The sequence below is a fragment of the Anolis carolinensis genome, chromosome 5, assembly GCF_035594765.1.
Source record: "Anolis carolinensis isolate JA03-04 chromosome 5, rAnoCar3.1.pri, whole genome shotgun sequence".
Taxonomy (NCBI): Eukaryota; Metazoa; Chordata; class Lepidosauria; order Squamata; family Dactyloidae; genus Anolis; species Anolis carolinensis.
Window position 1 is genome coordinate 109,801,486 of NC_085845.1, and position 23,924 is coordinate 109,825,409.

At 39.0% G+C, this 23,924-nt stretch overlaps 1 protein-coding gene across 13 annotated transcripts in view; it reads right to left on the reverse strand.

Moving 5' to 3' along the window:
• kcnip4 (potassium voltage-gated channel interacting protein 4) overlaps positions 1-23,924 on the reverse strand; it is a 497,181-nt gene that overhangs the window by 16,825 nt on the left and 456,432 nt on the right. For all 13 annotated transcript variants that reach the window (XM_062982162.1, XM_062982157.1, XM_062982151.1 and 10 more), the window contains 2 exons: positions 18,377-18,501; positions 3,021-3,090 (listed from right to left, as the gene is read on the reverse strand). In XM_062982162.1, the coding sequence (XP_062838232.1) occupies positions 3,021-3,090; positions 18,377-18,484 (178 nt within the window). In that variant the 5' untranslated portion in view covers positions 18,485-18,501. The remainder of the gene's footprint in view (positions 1-3,020; positions 3,091-18,376; positions 18,502-23,924) is intronic.

Sequence of the window (23,924 nt, forward strand, 5' to 3'; positions counted from 1 at the left end):
AGATAGCCACATCCACATGAATTGATCTACTTCCCCTTTTAAGCCAGTGGCTTAAACATGTCTCTGTACTGTTCCCCTCTCTCGTTTACCCTTGAAAAACATGCATAAACATGCTTATTTGTATGCAAGATCTTTCTAATCCTATGCCTATCCATCCTTTCACTTCACTACATACACGATAAGCATGCCTTGATGCCAATTCATGTGCAAAGCCAGCCTATATGCAGTTGATGTTTAATGCATTTGTACTGTGCACTGAATATATATGCAACACAATACACGAAACACATTCAAAGCCCTATTTATTAATATATATGTATGGGAGCATGTGTGTGTGTATATATATGTGTGTGTCTGTGTGTGTGTATAGATAGATAGATAGATAGATAGATAGATAGATAGATAGATAGATAGATAGATAAGATCATCAGTAGATATGGGTACCTCATATTTTATTTTGGAAACATTAGATGTCATATGAAATGATGCTAATGGGAATTGTTAAATTTTTTTTGTCTTTGTTTTCTGACTACTGTCTTGCAACTTATCTGGTTTTAGAACAAAACAAATCACTTTAAATCAGAGCCAGTAAGCCAGACATAGTGAACAAGAGGCTACCTGTGCCATAGTATTCTTAATAAGGCTTCATGGCTGCTTGCTATGAGAAAAGAGACATCAGAGACAAGATATGGAGAAGAAGCACCATAAAGAGAAGAAGAGGGAGGGGAGGGGAGGGAGGAGGGAGGGGAGATTCGTGTGCCTGGGACATTGCAGACTACCAGTTTTTAAGGTGGCTACATAAGTTCTGCATATGAAGTAAGTTTAAATTTAGAAAGCAAATCAACAGATACCTAATTTATTCTACCGTGACTTTAGAAATACAGAAAAATGCTAAATATTGTCTACATTATCAACACGCCTTTGCTTTGTCTTCATTATAGTCTTAATTTTAGAAAACAGCTATTCCCTTGTCATGAATAACTTTTCAATAACTTTAAAGTATAGGTTCTTTTTATTGCAATGTGTGAGAGGTATATCAGAACTTTTACAGAACAACATTTAGATATACAGACATAGAGATTCCATGCAACTATATTGGATGCACAACAACCTACTTACATTGACTAACAAACAGACAAAGTGGGTTTACATTTTTACTCAGCATTCACATAAATCCACATGTATTCATCCTCATGCACACATCCAAATATTACCATATGCTTTTCTACCTCCTTGGAGAAGCACCTGCTTAGGACAGGCCTTGCTTTCCCTGCAACCTGCCAATGCAAAACTTCAAAATGCCAAAATGCCAAAACTTCTCTTTCCCTAAGAACAATGCCAAGGATCAGAATCCTATTTCCATATAGCAGAACTGATTCCCTGCAACACGTATCATGACTCCAAAATGCACTCCTTCCTCTTTCCTTGAGAAAAGGAGGCCCAAAGTGACCCGATTGCGTTCCATTGCAGATATGCTACTTTCCCATACACCATCTCTACTGGGCATGGCAGGTGAGCTATATTCCTCTGGTCTGACACACTTTCTGGATTGTCATAAGGTCACTTAAATAGCAATATTTTGCTGATGCTGTCCCAAAGCTGTAAATGAATGATAGATGTCTTCCATCCTGGAATATCTCAGTTTCCTGGACCAGATGTTGATTCCTCTTGCTTGGTGTTAGCCTTGTAGTGTTAGCCTTCCTTCTTTATGTTGTAAACATTTTCTTAACTTTATGTAAACATTTCTCTTATCACTGTCACAGTTCTTATGACAGTTTATCAGGCAGGTCAACTATTTCAATTCTCATTAGCAACTGTTAATTACAATTCAGCAAGCAGGTAGTTAGTCATTGCAGGCCTTAATATTTTTGAATGGTGTCTTCAAAATGAGCTCTCATTCATTCATTTCTTCCATACAGTTCATTCATACCCACTATATTAAATCCGCATTTATCAAATGTGCACATTATATTTTTGTGACACCTGTGGTTTGAATTATGGAAGCCGATACCATCAAGTTAGATGTCTTTAAAAGACATTGGACAAATTTATGGATAAGCCTTTTAATTGTCTCAGTTGGTCATACTAACTAGAGTAATTCCAATAAATCAGCTATAGAATAATAAGTCAATATTTATATAAATCCCAATTTATTCATTAGGGTTACTCTAGTTTATTAAGGCCAATGCCTATTAATTCTGATGGTGATATCTCCACTCCCAATATCGTAAGCAGTACACCTCTGAACTCCAGTGGTTGAGAAGCACATGTAATAGCTATTTACTCCTGGACTCCTGCACTCATGTTCTGCTGCTAGACTTTCCATGGCATCTGAATGAGCATTGTGTGAACACAAATGGAAAAAGGAACAACAGTGATCAAACTTTAAGTACAACTGCTGTTTCTAATTTGTTTAATTATATCTACAGCAATGTAAGCAAGGCAAGGGAAAGAAAAGTTTTTTGTAATAAGCATGTCTAGAATGAAGGTTTTTTAAATTTCTGCATAACTAGTAACATTCAATGCGGGGAAGTAAAGAGGCTGGTCAGGAATATAAGTGTGTTGAGTGATTACTCTGCTTGGATACCAGCCTCTTTCAATGTTCCTTAAGAAACATGCTGATTTTAGCCCCCTTCCTCCTGATACATTTACAGAAGCTTGAGACTCTTCCAAAATATTCTAGGATCCTAAATGCTAGCTGTTTGAATGGACCTTTGGGTCTCAGGATTAACCTAGGAAGAATTTAGAGAAATAACACTCAGTATGCGTGTTTTGCTACTTGCTCCAGTGTTTTGGGATGAGGTGGACTACAAGGCCACACAAAGATGCTGTTTTTATATATAACTGTTGATAGTAGCAGATGTGCTCAAGTCTTTAATTAAATCCAGAAACTGCTGACCACCTATTCAGATAAGAGATTTAATTAACTACAACAATCACCTGCTTAGGCCAAATTTCAAAGCAATTACAAGCAATTGGTTGTGCTTGTAAACAAGACTAATTATCTGTGGAATACTTACCTCCCTGTGGGAAGAACTGAGAGTAAATCTCTTTGAAAGTCTCTTCATTAACAACCCCACTGGGACATTCCTAGAGGAAGGTACAAAAGATACATATGAATAATACACCCATGTACACTTTGTGACAACAAGACCTCAAAACACTGATTCAATAATGATTTCAAAGAAAAGAAAATATTCTTTCTGAATAGAGCCTATCTAACAATATTCTCCAGAAGACAGGAAGAGCACAAACCTGTCTGCTCCCTGTTTCCTTTTGAAGCTACTCATTAGAGATGTGCGTGAAAATGTTTCCTTCATTTCCTTCGTGCTATCATTTCATTTTGGCTGTTCGTCTACACAAAACAAATGACGACATTTTCGTAGAAAACGAGAGGCAACACGAAAAACGAGCCGGGGGGGGGGGGGGTGAGCCTCAGAAGCTCTCCCATTGCAGCCAATGGTCCTAAAATTTTCATTTTTTTTCGTAAGCCAGAAAAAAATTCTGTTCATATAGGCGCCCCATTTCCGTTAGCGGGAACAAAGACGAAAATGAGATGAAGTGAATGAAACAACACAAATCGAACAGCAATTCCATACACAGGCACAACACTACTACTCATTATTAAGAGAAGTAGGAGCATCCATTTTTATATGCCTGAAAATATATTCATCTTACACATTAGAAGAAGTTCTACTACCAACCCATAATGATCAAAATAATGTGAACTTCCACATTCAAGCAAAGTGAAATCATTTTAAGACACTCGCACCCTTCTCAAACCTAGAGCATTCTGGATGAGTTGGACCTACAACATACCAGCAACCTCTTTCCTGCAGACAGCAGATAAGGAAGATAAGATGGGAACTAAAGCCATTCCATCACTCCTTTTGAAAAGCTGTTTTCATAAAGGCTCCTCTCTTATCTAACATTATTCACAGCCATTCAGGCAAGCTGTAATAGACGGGTAGATAGCTTTAGGTCCAGGTTATCTAACTGATTATCTCCTAATATGAACCTGTCCAGCTAAAATGGCCCTTTCTTTGCTGTCCTGGTGGCAAGCAAAGTTTTTTAAAACTTGGATAGGCTTTGAGAATTGAAGGCTTTAAACAAAGCACTGCCATGCTGTATAACTTTGTGTGTTTGATATAGTCAATAGTTTAACTTGGTTTTCAAGATGTTTTGTATGTTTTTAATTGTAATCCTTTTAACCTGTAAGCTGCCTTTAGCCCCAGTATCAGGGAAAAGGCAGTTGATGTTGACTTTTGTGGAGAGGTGGCTATGAAGGTAGTGGAAGTGGTCAATATTTTCTAATATTACACCATTAAGCTATATTTTTGGCATTGCAGAGGGATTGGATTGGAAAGCCTGTGATGATGATAGATTTGGCTGGAGTTACATTTAACAATGTACCTGCCCTGACTTACAAACAAGTTCAACTTAAGAACAAACCCACAAAACCTATCTTGCTCGTATCTTGGAAACTGCATGTATATCATTCTCAAGAGTATCACCAGGAACCATCCCTAAATCTCATATTTGGGCCCTGTACGGGCAGATCCTACTTAGTTATCATTAAGTAGAAACAGACATTTTTCAAAAATCTACAAAATAATTTCATAATTAACACATAGGCTGCCATCCCTGTTAGTGAGTTTAAGTCCAATTTACACCATCCTAATTCACTTTGTTGAATGCTGTAGAGGTCCTATTTTTTTTTTACTAGGAACACAAAATCTCAAATCCCATTGATGAAGTGAAGTGACCCTCCAACACAGCAATTTCCACATTATCAGGGAAAATGGGACACACGTCCAGCTATTTGCCTGTAGCTCAACACGTGGCAAAGACTGTTTCCCATAATAGTCCCTGAAGATGCCTGTTGCAATAAATCCAGGTACTGTACATGAAACACTGACCATCCTTATTTATTTATTTATTTATTTATTTACAGTATTTATATTCCACCCTTCTCACCCCGAAGGGGACTCAGGGCGGATCACATTGTAGACATATAAGGCAAACATTCAATGCCATATACACATAGAACAAAGACAGAGACAGACACAGAGGCAATTTAACCTTCTCCTGAGGGGATGTTTGATTCTGGCCACAGGGGGGAGCAGCTGCTTCATCACCCACTGTGACGGCACTTCCTCATTCCAATGTCATAAATTAGTAAAATTTGCCTCCCCACTTTATAAGTGGTACTTTATTTCCTACTTGATAGATGCAACTATCTTTTGGGTTGCTAGGTCAGCAACGAGTAGGGGCTATTTTGATTTTTTAATTGACGGGTGCTCACCTCGCCACGGGCTAGCCTCGAACTCATGACCTCATGGTCAGAGTGATTTATTGCAGCAGGCTGCTCACCAGCCTGCGCCACAGCCCGGCCCCTTATCCAACCCGGCCCCTTATCCAACAATACAGATATGGTTGCATTTAAGGGGGCTTCAATACTGAAAAGGTGGGTATAGGGGGAGTAACTCTGATATGTATCTTACATATGCCTTCTGCTCCAGTATCTCAGCCAAACTTTTTTTTCACAGCTCATGTGTTTGTTTGGTTTGAAGGTCTGTAGTGTCCATGTGGAAAAGATATTCACATTAAATGTTAGTACCAGGCTCAAAAAAAGAAAAGAAATCCTATTCAGGGCTGAAATTGTGTTTTGCCACACCATCACCTAAGGAGTTCATGAGAGCTGCCAGCACTGGATGCTGCTGATTTTGGGTCTCCTGGGTACAGGTGACTTGGAAGGGAAACACAATTATCAAAATCCTGGTCTAGGGAGGTATGGGACCTTATCACATTGCCTTCTGGCTCCGTTCTGGGACTCTTCCAGGCCGGAAACCACTGGAGCCCTTCACACGGTGCAGGGTTACTTCTGGCAGGGCTCTGCCTGGCTCCACCCTGAAGGCGTCCTAGGCAGGCATGTAGCCGGGGGGGGGGGGGTTTGAGGGGCTTCAGCCCCCCCCCCCCGAAATTCTCAGGGTGTTCCACAAGAAGGCCTTACATTTATTATTTAAACTGTTACGTTTTTTCATACCATGCTCAATATATCCCATATGCATTGGGGTATTGGGATAACAATACAAAATGTTTGCTAGGGTAGACCCTCTCCCGCTCAGAATCAGCCCCCCACCCGAACCAAAATCCCAGCCCCTCCCGAAACAAAATCCTGGTTACGGGCCTGGTCCTAGGACAGAGCCCAGAAAACACAGGAGGCTTCCTGTGTTTTCATTCCTTAGAACGGGGCCAGCACAGGAGGAAGCCGAGCAGCAATGCTTTCCCCTGTGTGATGGGGAAAGTGGCGATGCAGATAATGTGAGGTGTGTGGAGACAATTTCCTCTGCTGTCCCACAGATTGCCATGCTGTCCAGCAAATCCCACCACCGTCGCCTACGTTTGGGACCTCCATGTGATGAAGTCCAAAGAGACATTGTAGTGGCATGAAACCGTAGTTGGAGACAGCAGAAATGGGAATATGCCTGAAAGGGGGCTTAAATGCCATAGTGCCAGCTCTCTTCATCTAATGCACAACATTGTGAAGCATAAGAAGCTTGCCAGAGAATGAGGACATGTTTACTCCTGCTTCTCCACTTCTACAGCACAACCATGAATAAAACAACTCCTGTTTTAAATTGGGAACTTAGCATGATAAAGAGACTAAGAAATGAACTACCTGAATGATAAATAATAATAAAAAACAAATAAACAAAAATGTGAACTCTATTTTCCTGAAATTAAAGTTTAGAAAGTTTTAAAAATACTTATGGGAACATTCTTTAAAAATGTAAACAAATAAATGAAAACAAAAAACCCGGGAGAAGTTCTATCGCTTATCTTTACTAAAGTCAAAACAAGCTCTGATCATCTTACAAGCCAGAAGGGAATGAATGAAGGCTTACATCCTGTAAAAGAACAGCTGAAAGCAAGCCAAACAAAGAGAGTGAACTGTAGTGGCTCCTGCTGACCAAGAAGAAAAACCAGAATGAGAAATTGAGTCCTTATATATGTGAAACTTGATAGCTGTTCCAGAGCTATCAGTTTGGCTTTCTCTATAAGAGCAAAGACTGGACAGCAACTACTAAGGCATCCACACTGTAGAATGAATGCAGTTTGATTCTACTGTAACTGTAAGGGTTCAAGACTATGGGATTCTGGGAGTTGTAGTTTGGTGAGGCACAGCACTCTGACAGAGGCTAAATATCTCACCAAACTACAAATCCCATGATTCCATAGTATTAGCCCATGGTACTTAAATTGGTGTCAAACTGCATTCATTCTGCAGTGTGGATACACTCCAAGTCAGGCACAATGAACTTTGGTGAGCTCAAGCAAAATGAGGCAAATCAACTGATCTTGGAAGAGATCAAGCAAATAAGAGACCAATTGAGAGATGAGATGGGCCAACTAGTGACAAATTTGAGAAGTAAATTATAAAAAGAAGGCTGAATTAAGATCAAAACAAAAGGTTATGAGCCAGATCTCCTTGACGCTACCAAAATATCACATACACACACTCACTGCCAGCCAAGGCCACAGGCAGAGGCTGCTGTCTGGGCTGAAAACAAAGAGCAACAGAACAGAAATAGTCTGCCAAGAGATAAAACGTTATATCTGGTTTGTCTATCTGGCCTGAATAAGTTCTGGACAGATACGGTGGGCATAGACTGTATTAGCATAAATGTTTGTATCTGGTAAGTCGGACAGACTAATTATCAACTCCCATCATCCTAAACTGATTAATGGATCTCTGCCAATTCTTCTGTCTACTGACCGATATGAGTCGAAAGCGTCTCTCGGGGATTTGGTCTTGCTCTGTGAAATTTAATTTTCAATTTTTAACTGTTCAAGGGAGTATAAGGATCAAGTAGGGATGACATTGAACATCCTACTGGAAATGTTCCTCCGCAGATAACATGTGGCAATTTTCCATTTTAGAGCCCCCTGGAGAACACAAATAACATACATTATAGGGAATACCCAGAGAAGTGCAAAGGCAACCCATTGCTTGTTTGTTTTTGTTTTTTTACATGAATAGTGACCAGCATATCCCTCAATATGGCAAGTTTTTTTTAATTCTAGGTTGTAGTCTAGATGTTGTAAGGTTTGTGGCTTCATGCTTATGAAACTTATGTCCTTTCAGAGTTCATAAAAACCAAGTTTGAGAGCCACATTAGGGTTCCTGAGCTATGTGCCAAAATATAATCCTGAGCCTAGTGCCAGAGCAAATTTCTGTAGCACCTTGTGCATGGATTCACAAAGTAAATATGTAGCAGAACCAAGTTTTTCTCCCTTGTGGGATTAGTCTCAAGGACCTAAACTGACATCTTGTAGTCCAAATGGGAAAGAATACTGGAAAATACTGAACCATGAATCCACTCATATTGCCCTTCTAACCCTCTTAGTGTCTGGCTTTTATTTCCTTCCATAGATTATTGATGAAGCAATGATATCTTAATTATTGTTTCTTAAAATTCATAATATTGCAATCTACTGTATTTTATATCACACCTTTACTTTATGCTGTATTGCACTCTGAACCCTTTACAAAGCATTTTGTATCTTACATCTGCAAGTTTACATCTGGAATTAGAGGCAGTAACAAAACTTCAAGTAATGAAATTTTTCTTCAATCATGTAAGGTAAAGCAAGACTATTACTCAGCAAAATAGTTGTAAATAACTGCCAAATCTTCAGACATAAACAAAAACACCACACCATTGAGTGAACTGAGACTGCATAGGGTTTTTGGTTTTTGTTTTCCTATGCAAATAATAATAATAATAATAATAATAATAATAATAATAATAATAATAATAATAATAATAATAATAATTTTATTTTTGTATGCCGCCTCCATCTCCCCAACGGGAACTCGGAGCGACTCACACAGGGGCAAGCCCAATACAATAATATAATATCATAAAATCAACAGTTGAGACATCAAAGAATGCATTTAAAAACAAATTAAACAAGTCATGATTTAAAATAGACAAAATTAAAATATTAAACTATCAGCCAAGGCGTTAAAAGGTCCAATATAGGACAACAGTCTGGGTGACAGTCAAAGCTGATGAAGGGAGTGTCTATTACAGAATAGAACATACATCAAATAGAGACAACAAACAGGGAAGATAAATCTAAACGGAGATCAAACTATAAAGTGACAGTCTATCTACCACAGTACTGCACAACCTGTGGCCATTCAGGTGTTTGGGACTCCTCACTGAAGCCCAAACCAGCTCGTTCAATGGTCAGGAATTCTGGGATTTGAAATCCAAAACACCTGAAGGACCTCAGGTGCTGCAGGCCTGATGTATAATATAACCATCAAATCCACACACATATTTCAACATGCATACACATCCCATTCACTCTTACTTCCTGCTCCTTGTAAGGCTCAGTTTACATTTGGTACTAGTAGTGTGCATTTGTATGGAATCGCTGTTTGTTTTGTTTAGTTTCATTCGTTTCGGCTCATCTTCGTTTTTGTCTCCACTTCCGAAAATGGGGCTCCCATCCAAATGGGATTTTTGTCTCGTGTCCGAAAAAACCCAAAAATTTTCAGACCATTGGGAGAAAATAATTATAATTCTCCTAAGGGCCAGTTTTAGCAAGAGAATGAAGGTTTGAATAGAGACCGGAGCCCAAAAATGTCTTTGCTTTCAAAAATATATGTAATCTATATAACAAATAATAAGATTATCCTATTGTATTTGTTATCTATACAGTCCAAAGGAGAGGGAGGACCAAGCCACAGGCAATACAAAGAGTAGTCTTTGTAAGGGCCAGATATATATATATATATATATATATATATATATATATATATATATATACACACACACACATACACACACACACACACACACACATATATACATACATACAGTAGAGTCTCACTTATCCAACATAAACGGGCCGGCAGAACGTTGGATAAGCGAATATGTTGGATAATAAGGGGAGATTAAGGAAAAGCCTATTACACATCAAATTAGGTTATGATTTTACAAATTAAGCACCAAAACATCATGTTACACAACAAATTTGACAGAAAAAGTAGTTCAATATGCAGTAATGCTATGTAGTAATTACTGTATTTACGAATTTAGCACCAAAATATCACAATGTATTGAAAACATTGACTGCAAAAATGCGTTGGATAATCCAGAACGTTGGATAAGCGAGTGTTGGATAAGTGAGACTCTACTGTGTGTATATATATATATATATATATATATGTGTGTGTGTGTGTGTGTGTGTGTGTGTGTGTGAATATATATATATATATATATATAAAAATAGAGAGAGAGAGAGAGAGAGAGGGAGGGAGGGAGACACGTTTGATTTCTAAACAGAGAAGGGAAGACCAACAATTTCTTTCCTTTGAAATGTATTTCTTTTTTTAAAAAAAAACAATAGGATGGAGGAAGAAGGGGGTTTTACACTAAGAATAAAGAAGAAAAGTCCCACACATGCTCCCCTGACAAACCCACCCCTACCACTTCAAAAATCCCAACCCCTTCCCTTCAAAGATTAAAAAAAAAAAATGCCAGCAGCCAGGCAAAAAATAAAACCCAAATCTTTGCCCAGTACCCAGTTCCCTCATCAGCAAGGCAAGGAAGCAGCATAGCAAGGCAAAAGGCAAGGCAAGGCAACCAGCAAGCCAAGCCAAGAGGAGAGAGAGAGAAAGCCAGCCAGCCCACCAGCACCCAGCAGCAGCAGCAAAGGATGTGACCACAATGGCCATTTTAGGGGCAGTCCCCCCTTATATACCCTCCCTTCTAGTCCACGTCACTGTTTCCTTGGCCTCTGCTTGGCAAGGGATCACCTCCTCCCCATCTCCTACTCTGACGCATGAGGAAGAAGTTTGCAGGAGTGGACGCTACATGGCCCGAAAATAAAAGCAAAGCAAGGTGTTTGTGCAGTTTTCGTTTTGTGCATCCAAATGGATGGTACAAAACAAATACACTAATGAAACAGATGAAACAAATACCATGCACAACTATCTGGTACATGACCAAGAAGCCTAAACCATGGACCAAGCAAGCCAAAGCACCATGCTCTTGTCATTATTTGTGTTGGCTACTACAAGCCTTGCATTGTATGATGAGGATGGATGAGCAGGTAGAACATTTCTGCTGGGACTGATATCATTGCTGCTGTTTTATGGCTACTGCAGGTTGAAGTGAACTGATGTGGGGACTGCTGTTGGTACCATCACTTCTTCTAGAATAGTTAGGCACTGCTCCTTTTTCCGGCTACCATCATATCTTTTTGCGTCTTTTTTGCTTTTAGCATAGGAAGAAGTTAGAGCACTTCAGTGGTCAAAGTGAGAAAGGCAGATGAAGAGGGGAGCCGCATGGTACGTCCTTGCTTTGGCTCTTCCTTTGGGCCAGAGACAGGCTCAATGGTAGCCAGGCCCATAGCCAAAAAAGAAATTTGGGACGGGTTGAAACTTCCCCACCCCCTGAGATGACTTTTCAGGAAAGTGTCTCCTGAACTTGCACATGATCTCAATGAGGCTCCGAAATTACCATCATTGTGCAAAGGTTCTTCATAGGTAATAGGTCCTGAACCATTGCTCCCTCTTTAAGCCAGTTCTTTTCGGCCACAAAAGACAAATAATTTCCACAACTGGCAGAAGTTTCTTTCTATTTTCTTCTTTATCATCAAGACATTTTCCACTGTGAATTATCAAGACGTTTTCAGCCAAGCACAAGTTGCTCTGATGGTACTGTTTTGTTTTTTTGGTGTCTGCCAAAAACTTCTATTGCACAAATGGTTTAGCAATCAATGTATCAAGTTTCTGATGATCACCTGTACCCCCAACATCTCCTCCAAACACCACACTGTACATACAGAGTGCACCTTGTTCATTAAGTGAGTACGCTAACCAGGAAAATCTGTTGAACCATTTGGGTTGAAAATTTAGATGCCTCTTCTTATCCATAGGAAATACATATCCTGGCAATGGAATCTGTGGATTTTTGCACTAATTGAGCTTGCACTTGGTCATCAGAAACAGTCTTGTTAATATAAAGTCAAATGACACAGCTTCTTCTCTTTGCTCCTGTTCGTTTCTTTGGCAGGGCTTGGATTAGTGGTAGACACCTCAGTTTCCACAGTTTTCACCGGCAATCCAGGTCAAATCCCCCCTCTCCTGCCTTAGGCTTTGCCTTAGCTGTCATTATTGTCATTTCTAGTACTTTAATGACTATGTCAATTACGTAACTACCTCCCCCCGATTTGACACATTCGCCCTTTGGCCTAGACTTGTGTTTTATATCTGTTTCTAACGCTTTTTCCTGCAATATTGTTTTTATGATGGTTTTACTGATATTGTTGATTTATTGTTGTAAATTTATGTGTTTTGATTTGTTTTTATATTGTGATGTTGGACAAGGCCCCATGTGAGCCGCCCCGAGTCCCTACGTGGAGATGGGGCGGGATACAAGAATAAAATTATTATTATAAAAATTATTAGCTGTGGGTAGATCAACTTGGTCACTTCCACTATGTCAGCTATTGCTGCTATTGCAATGTAAATTGGTAGAAAGGTAGGTAATGATAGTGTGAATAATCAAAATCGGGTTGAGATAGTGCTTGTAGTTCTGGAGGGACTCTAATTTTTGCTTCTCATATATTTGGCATGGAGATTTGGTTAACCAGTTAAAATTCATTAGTAAACCAGGTTATTTTTACCTGAAACATTTCAGGGGTGGTTTGAACCCCTAAACCATCCCCCTGGCTATGGGCTTGATGGTAGCTGTGGTAAGTGATCTAGATACAAGAGAACTGGTCCACTTGTCTCGAGTTTTGACCCTATTTAAATCAAATCTGACCCCTGTTCAATCTTGAACCTGGCAATCATGAAATCAGAATCAAATGAAAATGTGAAATTTCTAAAATCATACATCAGGTAATTAATTAAAGTGCAATCAAATATGAATCATGCATGAGGGAGATTTTTTTAAAAATAGTATATCAAATAAAGTGTCAGAAGTTAAGTAAAGAGTCAGACTGCTTGACAGTGTGAAGCTTTGTTGTTTTTTAAAAGTCATATCACATTCATTAAAAGACCCTCAGGGCAAGTGGATCATCTGAGCTCCATCAAAAACAATACTGCTTCAAGCAGGCAGCTTGTTTTATGTATCTTAAAACCATATATATACTCAAGAGATCTCTTGAGGGTAAAATGTATCCACTCATCAGTGAATGCCTAGTGAGATCAAAGTATTCTACAGTAAAGCTCCAGATCTTCAGACTGTTCTTCTGGCTCACAAGTAAATGAACTATAGAAAGCAATATTGTTTAAAACAGGTTTGCAATACTATGGTCCACTCAGCTGAACAAAGTACATAATGATGCTGGCTCCAGAATTTTGAGGACCTTCACACATAGAACCCTTAGTGTCAAGTGTGTATAACTAAAAGTGACTAGCCGAGACAAAACAGGGATTCTCTTGGTGTACCAACTAACCTAATGCTCAACAGTCTCCTTTCCTGAGCTAGCTAGGGTCATCTCAGGGTTGGTGTTGAATTCTCAGCAGTTTATAGTGCTAGGAGAGTCCAGTATCTATGCTGAGTCAAGTTTGTCAGGAATAGCTCAAGATTTATCGCCTCCATAATAACCATTGACCTGTTCCAAGTGGTGTGTGCACCTATATATGCTGCTGGACACACTCTAGAGCTTTTTTTTTTTTTCAGGACGGGATATGACAATCGTGGTGTGGAAGAACTCTCTGTAGTTCAACTGTCATCAACAATCATTGCCTGGTCAGGTTTAGACTTACTAGGACTTAAAACCTCTGCAGGAGAGGCGTACTGATTAGAATGGTCCACCCCAGGAAGCTGATGCATCTGAATGGATTCCTGATGACTCATGATAATTTCATCTCAGCAGCTGATTTTTTTAAAAGCTCTGGCTGACCTCTGGAATGGGGAAATGACCAGGGCAATGGACACAATCACTCCTAAATATCCCCTCTTGAGGAGTGGAGCCCAATCAACCTCCTGGTTTTCTAGGGAACTGGCAGTGTTGAAGCGAGACAGAGACTAGAGTGATGTTGGCAAAAGACTCAAAGTGAATCTGAACAAAGACTATACCATTTTTGGAAGCCTACTCTGCACCAATGAGGGCAGCAAAAGAAATTATTTTTACTGCCACTACTGCGTCTGCAAAGAACCACTCAGTAGAGCTATTTTGAGTGGACACAGTACTATTACAAACTAGTCCTCAATGCTGACCACTCAAAAGCCCACCATGAAGAGTTTGCATAGCACTTTGCATATAAAGTGACTGAGATTCACTCTTGGCTTGGATGCTGTTGCTATTACAGTTCCAGTGAAGGTAACCTTGGATCCTGCTTGTCCATTGTTGATGGAGATTTTTCAATTTGTGTAGCCTAAGGATGTGGACAGGATCCTTGGAGAGATTATTGCTACTACATATGTTCTCGTTTCTTGCTCTTCCTGGCTGAACAAATAGGCCAGAGGGAGACTGGCAGAGTGGGTGAAGAGTCTGGTCGATGCCTTCTTAGAACACATATGGTAGCAAAATTCCAACTTGTTTAAAAGAAGCAGTTGTGAGATTTATATGAAAAGGACATTCCTGAACCCCTCTCAAATGGAAAACTATTGGTTTGGGTAAAAACTTCCATTTTTAAACAAGATACTGGAGTGTATGGTGGCCTCCCAACTCCACTTTGAGTCTCCTTTAAGAAAGTGGAATATAAATAAATATAATACTTACGATAAATATGCCATTTTGAATATGCATGTCACAGATATTTATGTCTCTAGAACAGGGCATTGTATAGTGGAGTGACTATACTACTAAAGATCAAGGAGTTTGATTTGCTTGGAAAAGTCCTAACTATTTAATTAACTATGAATTTGTGAGAACAAAATTAAGAGCATAAATGTTTCCCCCACTTTTCTTTTTTAAATTGCGAGAACTGTATCACTGGGAAGAAGAGAAAGTAAAAGCCGCATGCTGAGTACATGGTTGATAGTCTGGGCAATTTATTGTGAAGTGCTACTTGTACAAAGCATGCCACAGAGCCATTGGTTTGAAAGGTTAACGACTTTAGCAATCACAGTTTCATTTTGTAGTAAGTAGAGATGACAGGAAGCCTGCTTAAAAATGAAGTTCTCCCACTGTGATGGCAACATGGCAATGATTCATCAGCAGTGGTATTAAGGACTCGGAAGCTGAAAAACACTGCAACAACCTTAAAAACCTAGGGAGATGAGGAGCTTATTAAATCTATTATCGAATTACAATGTAAGCTCTTTTTAACATTTTAGAAATTATTCAGCTTTGGCATTACTCAGCTTCAGTGTATCATTTTAGTAGCAATTCATTTATCAGGACATTTTGCTCTATTTGGCATCTCTTCATTATCTTTTCATTCTATTTGCACAATCCCTTCTTTGAAAATGATGTTATAAACTTAAATATTATAATTTATAGGTTTATACCACATCACAATTCATTACATATGCAGGGCACAGTTACTTCAAACCACTCAAAAATATGGCTTTTCTTAAAGTTCTCAATTGATGCTATTCAAAAATTGATGTGAGTAAGCGCAACTAAAACAATAAACAATGCCAATACAACAAAATCCTGCACCACACTATGGTGTGGCATCATCTCAGAAACAATACGTTGTGTCTTGATTTACTATTATAAGAAATTAATTATAATTATGACCTTTTCTTTCATTCTTAACTTCAAGGGTTAACGTTAGCTCCCACCAATTAGCTTTCACCTTGACTAACTAAAATTTAAGCCCTCCAAATGGACTGTGCTTCCTTCTGCCCAAGGAAACACTCCAGCCAGCTGATTAGTAGCTCCAGGGTTTCCCCGCCTAGCAAAGAAGGGACCCCCAACCATGTCACTGGAGTCTGTACCACCAGGAAGTGAGCTGGTATAGTCCCGCCTCCTGACCAATCAGGAAAGAGGGGCAGCCAGCCATCCTCCATACTCAGCTAATCACGAACAGGAGAGTGAAAATTAAGCCAATACAATGAACATTAGGAAAAACTTCCTAACTGTGAGAGCTGTTCAGCAGTGGAACTCTCTGTCCTGGCGTGTGGTAGAGGCTCCTTCTTTGGAAGCTTTTGAACAGAGGCTGTATGGCCATCTGTTGGGGATGAATGAGATTTTCTTGCTTCTTGGCAGGGGGTTGGAATGGATGGCCTATGAGGTCTCTTCCAATTCTTTGATTCTATTATTCAAATACATAGAATCTGTATAAAAATGGTTACATGATCATGCATGTACATTTATAGCATCCATGCTGTACACTGCATCCTTTATTATTTATGTATTTATTACAATATTTATATCCCGCCCTCCTCACCCAACAGGGGACTCAGGGTGGCTTACAAAAAACACATATATAAAAATTATACAGTACAATATAAATCAGTTAAAAATTATTATTAGCTTACATCAGTATTCATAAAACACATTATAAAATACAGATAGGCGTGTTCAGTTCAAAAAACTGGGTCTGTCGATTGAGTTCCAGCGTACATGATAATAATTAATGTTGCCAATTGTTATTCGAAAGACTGGCCCCACAACCAAGTTTTAACCTTCCTACGGAAGGATAGGAGGGAGGGAGCCTGCCTGACTTCAATGGGGAGGGCGTTCCATAGGCGGGGAGCCACTACTGAAAAAGCCCTGTCTATCGTCCCCGCCAGCCGCACCTGTGAGGCTGACGGAACTGTGAGCAGGGCCTCATCTGATGATCTCAAGTTTCGAGATGGGTCATAGCGGGAGACACGTTCGGACAGATAAGCTGGGCCAGAACCGTTTAGAGCTTTATAGGCTAAAGCCAGCACCTTGAATTGTGCTTGGTAGCTAATCGGCAGCCAGTGGAGCTGGCATAACAGAGGAGTAGTACGCTCCCTGAACGCCGCTCCAGTTATTAACCTGGCAGCCTCCTGTTGGACTAATTGAAGCTTCTGAACAGTCTTCAAAGGCAGCCCCACGTAGAGTGCGTTGCAGTAGTCTAAATGGGATATAACAAGAGTGTGGACCGTCATGGCCAAGTCCGGCTTCCCAAGGTACGGTCGCAGCTGGCGCATGAGTTTTAACTGTGCGAAGGCTCCCCTGGCCACCGCTGAGACCTGGGGCTCCAGGCTCAACAATGAGTCTAGGATCACCCCCAGACTTCGCACCTGCGCCTTCAGGGGGAGTGTGACCCCATCCAGCACAGGCTGTAACCCTATACCCTGTTCGGCCTTCTGACTGACCAGGAGGACCTCTATCTTGTCTGGATTCAATTTCAATTTGTTGGCCTTCATCCAGTCCGACACAGCGGCCAAGCACCAGTTCAGGACCTGAACAGCCTCCTTAGTGACAGGTGGGAAGGAGTGACAGATTGTAAATAAAACTTCTGTCACTTGCCTTCATCCTGGTGGGTCTCCCTCTCTATTTGAAAAACATTAGCATAACTCACCAGGCAGGACCCTCCATTACTGAGGTACGTAGCTTTAAAATTTTAACTTCACCAACAGCTCAGATATTTCTGCCTCAAACTCTTCATCATCAAATACTATTAATTCTACATTAATTTTATCCATCGTCTTACAAAAATAACTCCCATAAGAGGGAGAATGCAACAGATGTACATCCATTAGGAAGTTATTTCTTCACTTATTTTGTTCCTGTATTCAAGAATTACAGTAGAGTCTCATCCAACATTCACTTATCCAACATTCTGGATTATCCAACGCATTTTTGTAGTCAATGTTTTCAATACATCGTGATATTTTGGTGCTAAATTCATGAATACTGTAATTACTACATAGCATTACTACATATTGAACTACTTTTTCTGTCAAATTTGTTGTATAACATGATGTTTTGGTACTTAATTTGTAAAATCATAACCTAATTTGGTGTTCAATAGGCTTCTTCTTAATCTCTTCTTATTATCCAACATATTTGCTTATCCAACATTCTGCCGGCTCGTTTATGTTGGATAAGTGAGACTCTACTGTAATAATATAAATGTTTAAGCTTTTAAAAAAAACAAAAATCAGAAGATCCATATTGGAGTTGCAGGAATCACTGCAAGCCGCTCCCACAAAAGAATTAAATAATTTGACAGAGAGATAATTGCAATAGTAAGGCCTGGCAAAACCTAAGGAGATATATTGTAAGAATTCACATTTCTTTGGACCAATCTGAAAAGGCCTAAAGTTCATTACAGGCTTGATAGCAGGTCAAAAGTAACATTATAGTTACTTTGTGGCAGGGGATGGCAATGAAAATCTTGGTCATTTCCTGGTGTTAATTAACCAGATATCCAATTAAGCTTATGACAAAGTCAACAAGCACCACTTACATTTTTGAACCCTCTATAGAGAATCTGAAGTTCCTTCTTTGTGAATTTGCTCTGGGCTTCCAGCAGTTCAAGGGCTTCAGGTCGATGCCGCACAGTGGCCATTTCCATTTCATCTTCTACGCTGTCTAAAAGACCAACCGGAAAGAAAGGTCAGCAGGAAATAACCCACAGTTCACCAAATGTATAAAGAAAGAATAAAATAACCCAGAAGGGATTCCAAAGATGAGAAACAATAAATGCATTAAGATAAAAGTAGCAGGAAAGTATAACTACAGCTCTGACTAAGAATTTGGTTTCCAATAACATGACATTTTACCTCTGGGAGGACTTTGTCAAAGTTACCTAATGGGGGCTAGAATACTTTTGGTGAATTATGTAGGCATAAATCCAATTTATACCTTCCTAGGATGTTTTATGTTCAACCCAGGTGACAGAATTCATTCCTGTCAATGCACCACTTTGCAGGTACCAGGGCACCATCTATGGCTATTCAGTGGCAAAAGAATAACAGGGATAGCGAGCCAGTGGTTGACTGTAATTTGTGATAAATACATCGTATTCCCCTGGCTGTGGGGGCTATCCCATCTTCAAGTGAGTAAAGAAAGGCTAAAGAAAGGGAGATGGCACTTTGTAAAGTCTAGCAGAGCTTTAGGCTCCACCTGTAATATGAAAGATCTGGCCAAGGTTGTTTCCATTCCACATGTCTATAACACTGAAACAACTCAATTGTACAAAAAAGAGTTATCTTCGACAAAATCCAGGTGCAAAGATCCTACTGGTAGCATTGATTCATTCAAGACTGACAAATGTTCCTTGAAGCATGAACATGTATCCCGTGATCTATATAGTCCCCATTGTTAAAGTTCATGTGATCCATCACCATTTCATTTAATGGCCAATTTTAGGTAAAGATATTAAATTCAAATTAGTTATATGTTCAAATTAGTTATTAGTTATATGGGTTGACCTTGAAGGAACTGCGGGCGGTGACGGCCGACAGGGAGCTCTGGCGTGGACTGGTCACGAAGAGTCGGAGATGACTAAACAACTGAGCAGCAGCATATGTTGCCCAGCTTAACAGATCACATGCAAATACTTGAAATTAAATCACATTGAGATCACTGGCGTATCAATTCTGGTTGCAATACATATTACTTCAGAAAAAAAAGTCCTGTACATAGTATATTTTAGAAAACATACATGAGTTGAGATTCCAAACAACTGAAATGCAGAGTCTAGTTCACACATCATTTCACTACAACTCAATTAAAAGCAAGTATTGGAATGATATTTTAATTAAGACATTTCATATATTTTGTTGCGAGTTACAAAGTGATGCATGCATTTTTCAACTCTGCTCAATAATTCCGAACTGAATTGACAGGAAGATCTTAGAGATCATGAATTCAGAGACACTCTTAAGTAAAGTTTTAATCAGGAAAAGTATCCTGCGAAGCCTAATACTTCAATTAGTCAAAGAAACACAAAATAATCTGACATCTTTTACCAGGCCAAGGGTAAATCTTCTGAAAGCCTTTGACACAGAACTGAATATAAATATATCAATAAATAAACAAATACAGTAGAGTCCCACTTATCCAACACTCGCTTATCCAACGATCTGGATTATCCAACGCATTTTTGTAGTCAATGTTTTCAATAAATTGTGATATTTTGGTGCTAAATTCGTAAATACAGTAATTACAACATAACATTACTGCGTATTGAACTGCTTTTTCTGTCAAATGTGTTGTACAATATGATGTTTTGGTGCTTAATATGTAAAATCATAACCTAATTTGATGTTTAATAGGCTTCTCCTTAATCTCACCTTATTATCCAACATATTAGCTTATCCAACGTTCTGCCGGCCCGTTTATGTTGGATAAGTGAGACTCTACTGTAAGTGGCGATCAATGAATCTACATCCCTCTGAATCAGTTCAGAAGTCACCTGACATGTCAACTACATTAATTCTGTTGCTGGATGAGTTGAAACATTATTGCAAGTGAGTTTTAAAATTGGATGATAGAGTTGGCTAGGATCCCACTGCTACTACTAAATCCTGTTTCTCAATTCAAGAAGCATCGTAAAATGACGCTAATAAAAACATGGTACAGTGAAGGTGGCCAGTGGCCACATATCAAAGTGAAGATGTACATATCAAAACATGAAAGATGCAAGGAGAGAGACAAAAGAACAAGGAGGAGCCCATCCCAGTAAGACCCTATATAGAATAGTGTCCTGTTCCCATCAGTCCCCTACTATTTGACACAAAGGGGAACAAAACAGGCATTTCATACTGCTCTTCATCAGCTAGAATGTATGTGCAAGATTCTGATATTTAAGATAATAGTCAATGAAGACTTTATCCTTCACAAATTTCCCAGATCCAAATTAATGCTCACGTGACATCTATCCTTGAAATCTATACCATATTTCCATTACTAGGAAAAGATGGGAGTAATTGCAACCACATCCTCCCATACTGAAGCATTTTAAACAGATAAAACCCAAAGAATATAGAACAATTTCCATAGAGCTGGAACCACGAGTGCAGACATGTTTTTCTCCTCAAAAGACAAAGATTAGTAAACCCATATATTTCATCTCTTGGGAGGACCAAGGAAGGCATGAAATAGTGAGCTCACAAAAAGTTGGATAAGAATTGGATACATCCCCATTATAGCCTTAATCAATTGCTATCCAAAACTGTTTTACAGGTCAAAAATAAACATTTGAGAGGGTGAAGAATATGGATTTCAACCATAAGCATGACAAAGAGCATTATATACCCAGGCAAGAAAACTGGTACATGGTAACATTTTAAGTGGTGGTCTGATTGTGGGTGATAGGAGCTTTATCTCTTGGTTGCTACTGTCACAAAGTCACACTATGAGTCAACACTGCTCTCTAAGGTAGAGATTACCAAATTGTGCATTGTACTACATTGTGTCAGCTGCAGTATATAGGTATGTTGCTCAAACATAATGCGAAATGACAAAAATCTTGGAAATGTACATTATCATCTTATAAATCATATATTTTTAAAATTACAGATTCATTAGATATGTTGTATCCTGATACATTTTGTTATTACAGTTTATGAATGTGTCTCTTATAAGGGGTTAGTTTAATCTCAGGTTTGCCAAGAAGAGTGAATTAAGGTGTTGTGAAATGATGCATGTCTAAAAAGTGTGTCACTAACAAGAAATGTTTGAAAGGCTCTGCTCTAGGGTGTAGTACTAGCTTAGGAATGGACCCTATAGTAAAGTTTGCCAACTCACAAATCTGTTGAGATTAGAGTGACCAACTCTCTCGTATTTCCTGGGAACGCCTGTATTTCAGCATTTTTTCTGTCAATACTACTACTATTAGTACTACTACTTTGACTACTACTACTAATAATAGAATTAAGGTGAACACCTTTCATGACTGAAAGATATTCACCTTAATAGGGACATTCCTGCGGGCTGTGGCGCAGGCTGGTAAACAGCTGCTGCAAAAAATCACTCTGACCATGAGGTCATGAGTTCGAGGCCAGCCTGTGGCGGGGTGAGCACCCATCAATTAAAAATAAAATATAGCCCCTGCTCATTGCTGACCTAGCAACCCTAAAGATAGTTGCATCTATCAAGTAGGAAATAAGGTACCACTTATAAAAAGTGGGGAGGCAAGTTTAACTAATTTACAACGTTGGAATGAGGAAGTGCCATCAGAGTGGATGATGAAGCAGCTGCTCCCCCCTGTGGCCAGAATCAAACATCCCCTCAGGAGAAGGTTAAATTGCCTCTGTGTCTGTCTGTCTGTTGTCACTGTCTCGGTTCGATGTGTTTATGGGCATTGCATGTTTGCCCTATATGTACATAATGTGATCCGCCCTGAGTCCCCTTCGGGGTGAGAAGGGTGGAATATAAATGCTGTAAATAAATAAATAAATTCCCTATTTTACCCAACTTTTCCTTCAAAGCCAGTTTGTGCAACATATCCTTTTTAGGAGCAGCTCAGATTCATTGCCTTATATTTCCAGCATGATTTGGTCTGTAACTTCCAGCCTATGTTCCCTTCTGTCTTGCCACATTTCTTGCCCTTGGCTCATTTCATTCATATCTGCTTGCACATACAAGTGAAATATTCAAATATTGTGTTTTGTTTTGCTTTTGCATTGAGGAATTAATACCGCACAAACCAGAAATAATGGACCCAAAAGCCATTACACTGTAAACACTGATCCCCCCCCCTGTCTTCGGGTACCTTATTCTGATTCCAGTAATTTATTTAAACAAAATAAAAAACAAAACCATATTCAGAATACAATTTATTTAAGAACACAGAAACAAAAACATCAATAAATCTACTTTGTTTAATAGTTGGTTCCCTCAAAGAAATATAATCTGAGCCAAAATAAGTACACACAACATAACATTAGAAACATTATGTATTTCTTGCTATTGAAAGACCAGCATTGCAAAAGAAACTAGCTCAACATGTTCCTTCAAAGAGCAATTCAATGTAGGCCCTGATTCCTCAAAGTTAAATCATGACGACTACAATTCATTAAGGAAAAAAAATCAGAGACTTACACTGTCTGGGGCTCAACAGGACATAGATCTAGTTCTCAGAATTAGCAGACAAATTATACATCTTTGTCAAAGGCAGAATAGAGGAGTAGCATGAATTCCCTGGATCTAGAACCTATTATCTTATCTTGTGCAAAAATAGATATGAAAGATGTGTAATTGATTAATGGAATGGCCCTGGACTATGCCTATGGATCACGTGATTTACCTTGTTGTATAGAGTTAAATGTTTTTAATGGTTTTTAATTGTATTTTAGTATTTTATTTTATTTTAAATGGTTGTTTTATTGTATTCTGTTTTTAAAGGCATTGAATTGTTGCCTATGTTGTGAGGTCACCTTGAGAAAGGTTGAGAAAGGCGGGGTAAAAGTGCTGTAAATAAATAAATAAATAAATAAATATTTATGCAGGCCAAAATCCCATTGGCTTTCCCCCCGCCACATCACATTGTTTAACTTGTTGTCCATGAGGACTCATAAGATCTTTTTCACACCTACTGCTGTCAAGCCAGGCATCTCCCATTCTGTATCTTTGCATTTCATTTTTTTCCCTGCCTAAGTGGAGTATCTTGCATTTGCCCCTGTTGAACTGCATTTTGTTAGTTTCGGCCCATGCCACATTGAAGATGGAACAAGCTTGTTGTCTGTTCTAGATATTACATGGAGCAATGGATTCAAACTGCAGGAAAAGAGATTCCAACTGAATATTTAAGAGGCTTTCCTGATGTTACGAGCTGTTCAGGAGTGGAATATGCTACAGGAGTGGAATATGCAGGGGCGGAATGGTCATTTGTTAGGAGTGCCATTTGTTGGGAGTGCTTTGATTGTGTGTTTCATGGCAGGAAGTCAAACTGGATGGCCCTTGTGATCTCTTCTTCTCTATATTACTATTATTCTTTGTTTATATATTCTCTTATTTTTATCATTAATAATAATAATAATAATAATAATAATAATAATAATAATAAT